This window comes from Eschscholzia californica, unplaced genomic scaffold, assembly GCF_041429995.1.
Source record: "Eschscholzia californica isolate CP2 unplaced genomic scaffold, dmEscCali1.0.p SCAF_4, whole genome shotgun sequence".
Taxonomy (NCBI): Eukaryota; Viridiplantae; Streptophyta; class Magnoliopsida; order Ranunculales; family Papaveraceae; genus Eschscholzia; species Eschscholzia californica.
In genome coordinates this window covers 40,705,555-40,714,079 of record NW_028238461.1, presented here as the reverse complement: position 1 = coordinate 40,714,079, position 8,525 = coordinate 40,705,555, and the positions used below count along the sequence as shown (strand labels likewise).

General features: G+C 35.5%; 1 protein-coding gene across 1 annotated transcript; it reads left to right on the top strand.

Annotated features, from left to right (window-relative positions):
- Nucleotides 1-5,789: 5,789 nt before the first annotated feature.
- Nucleotides 5,790-7,659, top strand: LOC147544691 (heavy metal-associated isoprenylated plant protein 39-like). The gene is made up of 3 exons (XM_086634805.1): nucleotides 5,790-5,962; nucleotides 6,157-6,232; nucleotides 6,881-7,659. Exons 1-3 carry the CDS (start codon nucleotides 5,957-5,959, stop codon nucleotides 7,249-7,251), a joined length of 453 nt encoding a protein of 150 aa, XP_086490931.1. The 5' UTR covers nucleotides 5,790-5,956; the 3' UTR covers nucleotides 7,252-7,659.
- The last annotated feature ends 866 nt before the right edge of the window (nucleotides 7,660-8,525 follow it).

The window sequence follows — 8,525 nt, the reverse complement described above, 5'->3', positions numbered from 1 at the left end:
AGTCTATTAAATTAGAAAACATCTTAAGTCTATTAAATTAGAAAACATCTTCAAATTTGTTGTATCTATCTTCCCTTTACCCTCTCTCCAAATGGAACGAAAGCAAACTGGAATAAAGGAAAGTGGGATTGTGGTAATGACGTGGTATATCTCTCTCTCTGAAGTGGGGACGGAAAGAAATGTCGGAATGAAGGAACGTGGCAATGACGTGGATGCAGACCTATTTTAATCTGGGTTTTTCATTCTCAACGACCCAGATGTAGTCAAAATTTCAACCCTTTCGCAGTTTCGCCACATAAGCTGGGTATTCTTTTTTGTCAATTTTTTTTTTTGTGATTATAGCATTTCCGCTGTAATATTACTTTTCCAAAATTTAATATCATAGTTTGTCTAACCCATAAATGACGGGAAAAAATGCATGAAAACCCCACAACATGGGCACATAAGAAAGCTAAGATGGTCATATGTGTTATTTTTTATGACATCAAATGGAATTGTTAATGTTGAAGATCAACATAACCATTTTACGATGAAACATTATGGAGTGATATAAAGTTTTTCTATAAAGTTTTTCTTTGATACTAATATGATGTCTGTGGTATGTCCCATTAAAACTTTTAAATTTTGGTTTTGCCGATTTCATAGACATGAAAATAAGTGTTCCTTCATTGCACGTTGTTCTTCCTTTCTCGCCGGACAGGTAAGGTTCTCGCTTGTGTAAATGCTATACCAAGTTAAAAAAACAAATAACTTAGTTAATGTTAAGAACACGCCTAAATACCATGCCATATGTGTGATAGTCCTACATCGATCGCAAGAGTGTTAGGAGACTGGGTTATAGGTGTACGCTCAAGTTTAGTAAGTACCGAGGCCTTTTGCGTGGGCTTGTGGTGCCTTCGCCAAGAACAAAACTCCGTACCTGTGGACTTGGGTCTGGATGGTCAAAGCGAGGACTACATCGATAACTGTTCTTCGCTGAGGACGACTCTTCGCTGAGGGTGGGGGATTGTGATAGTCCCACATCGCTAGCAAGAGTGTCCGGAGACTGGACTATAGGTGTACGCTCTAGTAAGTACCAAGGCCTTCTGGTTGTGCTCGTGGTGCATTCGCCAAAAAACAAAACTCCGTACATGTTTGAGGTGGTCAAAGCGGGGACAATATCGATAACTGCTAAAGCTTGGGGCGTTACAATATGACTCTTACACATGGTAGTTGGTTAACTCTTATGTATCAATGAGTTGTTCACCATTCATTTTGTATTTGTTTGAATCTCTTGTGATTTTGAAATTATCCAATGGAAACTTGGTGTTTGATGATAAGCGTGAAATATTTTATGTATGATTTATTTTTGTATGTTTTCTATAATAAAATTCAAGTTCTTTTTCACCGTGCCGAAAGCACGGGCTATATATATATACTAGGTATGACCCGTGCCTTCGGCACGAACAAATTCGTATGGGTCATAAGATCGTAAAAGTATTGAATAAGTTACTACATTTTACCATGTCAGTTACTATTATTTGTATGTGGTTACTATATTTATACCACTTTATGTGACAAACAATTTGCCCTGTTTTCAAACCATTGAGAGAACAAAAAATACAAAATAATAGTATTACGAGATTGAGAAACGCCATGACCCATAGTTTTGATCATTCAGCTGCAGGAGGAAGTTATCTATAAGAATTATTTTGCCTGTGTAAAACATTGTAAAAACACCAGATTATGATGAATAAAATAAGAGGTTGAAATAAAATAAAAAGGAAAAAATGACCTCAAAGAACAATAATAATTGTCGAACAAATGTCATACTTGCAAATTTTCTAAGCTGCATGTTGTGATTTTCATAAATTTATCTGAGAACATTTATTAAACGATTTAGCATGACTAAATATAGAAAAAAGGTAAGGATTTTTGTTTACTACAATTTTAGTTTGGTTTACAATGTATAGAGGTAGCCGGTGTGGGAGGAAGCCCATAAAGACTTGCAACCTGCAGATTTGGATTGTAGAGTATAAATATCACTGACATAGTGATATTGAAAAACACCCTTAGTTGTGATAGCTCCGAAACATAGTGCGTGAAACTACAAGATTATTTGGCAACTTCGATGTTACCATACAATGTATTGTTTATCGATCAAACAAGTCGACCGAAAGAACTAACAGTAATTACACTTACATTATATTTCTTAATACATTTTAAGTATTATATTCACCTTTGTTTTACCAAAAATTGAAGAAAATGTTAGTTCAAGACCTATGAATGAAAGACAAAGTAGAACAGAAGGATAGGAAAATTTTCTTCATTTAATTGATGTTTCATTCTTTCTTTATGGTTTACACATGTTAGCATAGTGGAAAACTTTACAAATGAATGTCAAAGAATACAAAGTAGTGACATAAATGTTTGAAGTGAAGTTACCGAAGGTGCAATTACTTCTCCAGGAAAAATGATTATTTAACCCATATTTTTGAACATGTAATTCTTTTTAGTTTTCCTTATTATCTTATTCATATACTCCAATTATTTTTTATGCAATGTAGCTTAATTCTTATATAGAATTGCCATTCACTTGTATACTCACCATTTAATTTTAGTTGATCAAAGTGAAGAAAACAAATAAAGAAAAATAAATTATTTACTTTGTCATTCTTAACCGGTTGATCCCTATACAATATGAAGTACCTTTGTATATTTATTTCGTTAAACTGCAAATTAAATTATTTTCTTTGGATGGAACTTGCTCAAAACTCCAAAACTTGTACTAATACTACATTAGTTGTTTATATAATTAGCTTAATTTGTTTTGGTAATGCAAAGGGTAAAATAAAACAAAAGACAAAAAAAGGATATATTTTTTTCACCAACTTACTTCAATAAATTAGAGAATATCTACCTTTGTACCATAAAAAAAACATCACCCTCATGCTTCTACCATCTCTCTCACTGGGTTTTTGACCAAGAAAACTCTAAAAAACTAAAAAGCAAGTTAAAGGCTGAGAAAGAGTGAAACTAACATCATCCAAAATTGTTGCTACTCTAATAGTTAATAAAATTAGATAAGCTGCCTAAAATCGAATTGAATATTGTGATGAATAGGGTAAGCATCATCATCTTCTTCATCAAAAGCTGGATTCGGGTAAAATAAATATTGATACTGAGATCTTTGAATCTCTTTCTGCCACCGAAGTTTAATCCCTCATTTACATAGAAAACAACATGACAAAATTATTTTTTGTTAACAAGATCATAAGATGTAAAGAATAAAGGGGGGAAATAGTAAAATGATGGTAACAAAGAGAAAGATGATATTTATACATGAAGATAGATAACAATTAGATTCTAGTAAGTAGAATACATTTATAAAGGTTAATGGAAGGAAACGAAAAGAGTCTAAATTCATATAATTGGTAACCGAGTAATAATTTGGAGTAAATGAGGAGAGAAATAGTTTCCTAAGCATGCCCATACATGAAAATTGAAGGAGAAATTAATAAAATTCAATGATGAGATGGGGAAAACACCATAAGTAATAGACCACTATATAATGATTTAATGAGAGATTTCAATAGCAATACAAAGTTTCTCGTACTCAACCATTTGCATGCATAACAAAATTAAAATTGAGGGAGAATATGAAAGGACGTAGGAAGTGGAAGAGTTGGGAAGTAAAACAACTGTGATTTAATGCAAGGTTTAACTCATTGAGGAGGGGTCTAAGGGTCTAGATTCAAAGGTTAACACTCAACGGTTGGGATTTAAATATGATGCATTAATTTTGTCTAGTCAGCTTGCATTTATTTTGTCCTAGTCAGCACAAAACCACTCTGTTTTGTTATATAGATATAGATGAATAATGCAAGTTGAACAGGGTCAAGTCATGGTTAATAAATGTTAACAAGAGAAAAACACAAGTATTAGGATCTTAAAATGCACGACGTTAAGATATTTACATAGCTTAAGGACATTTAATGGTTATAACTTTTTTTAAATACAAGACTTTTTGCTACGCACTATTTCATCATAAATAAACAACTAATGGCCAACTTTTTTTTTGAACATTCACTTAAGCCAAAATCCATATCAAAAGATTTAACTAGTAATCATAGAAAAAATCGTAGCAGAAAATTCGTAGCTAAAACCTTTTGTGACGAAAATATCGGTTACGAGGACAATGTTCGTAACTAGGTAACAAATAAAGAAGCAATCCATAATTAAAGGCTGTCTAGTTTCTAGTTAATTGTGACCGATACTAACATGATCCCCACCAACTTAGACATTAACTTTACTAAAGAAGATAACTTACCACTAAATTAACCTACTAATTATTTAATTAATCCACTTTTGAAATTTGAATTTACTTAATAATGACGCCTCTTTTCGAGTTTGAAGATTATGGGGTTAATTTCGTTTTGGCCCCAATTTGTGATTAACTCACCGTTTTGGCTCCATAAGTGTCCGATAGTTCTATTTAGCCCCCTCTGAACTTCCTATTTGGTCCCCAAAGTTTTTTCAAACTTCCCGATTCTATCCTCATGGCATTTCTATAATTTGATTTCTTTTTTATTTTTGTCCACCTCACGTCAACAATATCCATGCACCTCACCTTTTTCCACATAAGAAGGTCGCCGGAGAAGGTTGCCGGTCGGTGATTTTCAGGCGACCTTTAATTTTTATTTCATCTTCTTCTTTCCCAACTTCCTTTCTCTCTCTATTTCCTCTTTCTCTCTTCTCTAATATCCCTCCCTCCTCTTCTCTCCCCCTCCCCTTTCCTCACTTTTTCTTCTGAGTTCCGACGAAGGGAACCCTTTCACCGGAAACTCGTTTGGGATTTCCAGACGAAGAGGGTTCTCTTCACCTGAAAATCCCAGACGAAGAGGGTTCTCTTCACCAGGAAATCCCAGACGAAGAGCTCTTCGCCTAAAATTTCCTAGAGGAAGAGAAACCCTCTTCGTATTGGATTTCCCAGACGAAGAGGAACCCTCTTCGTATTGGATTTCCCAGACGAAAATTAACCCTCTTCGTCTTGGATTCCCCAGGCGAAGAAGAACCCTCTTCGTATGAGATTTCCAGGCAAAGAGAACCCTCTTCTTCTAAAAATCTCAAACGAAGAGGGGTCTGGAAACTTAGATCCAGACGAGTTTCTGGCGAAGAGAAACCTCTTCGCCGGAACTCTTAAGAAAGAGGGAGGAAAGGAGAGTGGGAGAGAGAATAGCAGAGAGGGGGGGAAAGAGAATAGGAGGGAGGGGAGAGAGAATAGGAGGGAGGGGGAATAGGAGGGAGGGGGAATAGGAGGGAGGGGGAATAGGAGGGAGGGGGAATAGAAGGGAGGGAGAGATGTTAGATAAGAGAGATGTAAGAGAAGAGAAAGAAAGAGAAGATAGAGAGAGAAAGGAGGTTGGGGAAGAAGAAGATGAAAAAAATTAAAGGTCGCCGAAAAAGCCGTTGACCTTCTCCGGCGGTCTTTTCCGGCAACCTTCTTATGTGGATATTGTTGAGGTGAGGTGGACAAAAATAAAAAAGAAATCAAATTACAGAAATGCCATGAGGGTAGAATTGAGAAGTTAGAAAAATTTGGGGGTCAAAACAGTGAGTTGGTTACAAATTCGGAGTCAAAAAAGAATTAACCCAACATTGTAACCAATCCAAAAGCTACTCCGATTTCACCAAAACTTACACATCATGCCTAATCCAAGAAAAACGGCTGGTTTAGTTCTTTGAATAATAGATAATGACTTAAATTCATCATTTTTATTTTTAATTCATAACCAGCAATTTTGTTTCACTTTTTGTTTTTCTTTTTGTCTTGACTTAGTGTTGCATTATTAAATCAATCTTCTCTGTTAGAGAAGGTCTTTTACAACTTTTCTTCTTCTCTGTCTTTCTATAATTGTTTCTCTTCCTCTTAATTTTCCTTCAAATTCTGATTGAGATCACCAACTCTTGGTATAAAATGAAGGTCAGTTTCCTTCTTTTGATTTCAAATCAATTAGGACATACCCTCTTTTTAGTTAATTTTGGTTATATGAGGGTTTGAAAAACTTCTTTTAACTACAGAAGATTTGGATTAAAAGATGCATTTCTTATACTTTTTGTTTTCGTATTCTATTTCTCTGATATACATGAAACTTTGTGTGTTTTGGTTATAATCAGAAGTTAGTTTTGACATTGGATTTACATGACAACAAAGACAAGCAGAGGGCTTTGAAGAAGGTGTCTAGTTTCTCAGGTATTGTCAATTACTCAACTATCGCTCGAATTCGTGACGACCCAAACCCAAGCAGTCATTAATATGGTTCCCACTTTCGAGCTGAATTGAAAGGGTATAGGGTATTGTTTCTGGCTAAGGCGCCACGAGCCGACCCAAAAAGCCTCGAGGCATACTAAGCTTGACCTTGTCGTACCTATAGTAGGTTCAAGACCCTTTTCCAATCAATGTAGGGTTATTACTGCCTCTAAGCGACTCTTATACCACTTATGCTGGCCCAAGCCCCAACTTATTGAGATTGTCCCTTGACACACACACACTAAAGTCCGCCCAAAAGGCGGTACGGGATTATTCCTGTGGGAGACTCCACAAGCCCAACAAAAAAGCCTTGACATTTACTAAGCTTTTGCTCCCCTCGTCATGCATCTTGTAATTTTTTCTTGAATTTCTATTTTTTAAATGAAACTAATTTGATATGCAAATAATTCATTTTAAGTTGATCAATGTCCCTCATCATCATATATCTTTTCTCGAATTTCATTCGATATTGCTGTCCTCTTTTGTGTTTCAAGGACATCATTTTGCCTCAGTTGGTAAGATGATGAAACTGGTCTTTGTCGAAGAACCTTGTTAACAAATTTTTGTTTTTCATTTTTCTCGACATTGTAGGAATTGATTCAATCTCTATGGACATGAATACAAAGAAACTAACTGTGATTGGAAGTGTCGATCCTGTCGAAATTGTAAGTAAATTAAGAAAACTTTGGCACACCGAAATCTTATCTATAGGGCCTGCTAAAGAACCTGAAAAGAAAGAGGAGGCAAAGAAAGAGGAAGCAAAGAAGGACGAAGGAAAGAAAGATGAACCCAAGAAAGAAGAAGCGAAAAAGGACGAAGAACCCAAGATAGAAGAGAAGAAGCCGGACCCAAACCAGCAGCTTGCTGAGCTTGTCAATGCTTACAGAGCTTATAATCCTATGGTAACCCATTATTACGTGCATAGTTTAGAAGAAAACCCAAATGCGTGTGTTATCTTATAGTCATTATATTGAAAAAGCGTGACGTAATTCATTATTGAAGCTGCCTATTTATGGCATTGCCGAAAAACAGATAAATTACTTGTACAGTTTTTGATGCGGAAGATTGGGTTCTCATGAATCTATCTATTCATGGTAATGTGTAAACTTTTATACAGTAGATAAGTATGAACATATGAGTTTTTTTGTTAAGGAGCATTTGATTAATGAATCAATGTTTCTGTTTTTGATTGTTGTTGTTGTTCTGTTCAGCTATCTCACCAGAAAAAGGAAGGAATCGAACTTGAGTATTAGGGAGTCTGATTAAGTTTTGTTCTTTGAATTTGTATGTACTTATTCAAATTTGTACGAGTTTTAAGTGAAGTTGAAGAGTTGAAGTGATTTTTTGGAATATATTGTGAATTTAGGTTCTGAATGATTTTAAATGGTTTATTTGCTTAAACTGTCAAGTGTTTTATAGGTACCTGGCTTTAATCAAGTTTGTCACTCTCACTGTTCTATCCTATCAAAATCTAGTATTTGTTTGTATTAGAATGAATCTTTTTTGTTAAGACACCTCTGTTATAGTACCAACTAGGGGTGGGAATCGGGCGGGTTCGGTCGGGCTCGGGCTTGATAGAGTCGGGCTCGGGCGGATCGGGCACTAAAATAACTAGCCCGCTACTAGTATCCGGGCGGATCGGGCCGGACATATTCAACATATTCACTGCCCGTAGCCCGTCCGAGCCCGCCTGCCCGAGCGGGCTCCATCGGTGACGGGCCGGACGGGCTCGGGTTATTTTAGTATTTTTTTTTAATAATTAGAACTCTTTCTGTAACTTAGTATTTTTTTTAATAATTAGCCAACTCTTTCTGTAACCCTAGGTTAGTATTTTTTTGATTGTGCTTCTTCTTTATTATGCATTAGGTTCAACCTCTCCGCCCCTCTCTTATCTTTGGTGTTATTATGCATTCAGTAGACTTGTTTTAAAGAGTTACATAAACATAAATTAAAACCATCAATAACTAAGTTACAACAAAATAAAACAATCTATCTCAAGTTCTCAACCCATTGTTAAAAAAAATACATCAACAACTAAGATGACCCATGTAGTCTTTGTGCTTCTTCAAAACGACGCTTTTTTCGTCTTTGAGCTTCTCGTCTTTGAGCTTCTTGTCTTTGAGCATTTAGTCTTTGAGCTTCTTGCATTTAGTCTTTCATGTCCCTTCAAATAAGAAAGAAAAATAAACATTCGGATAGTCAGATCTGTTTAATCAGACAGATCGATAGTCAGATC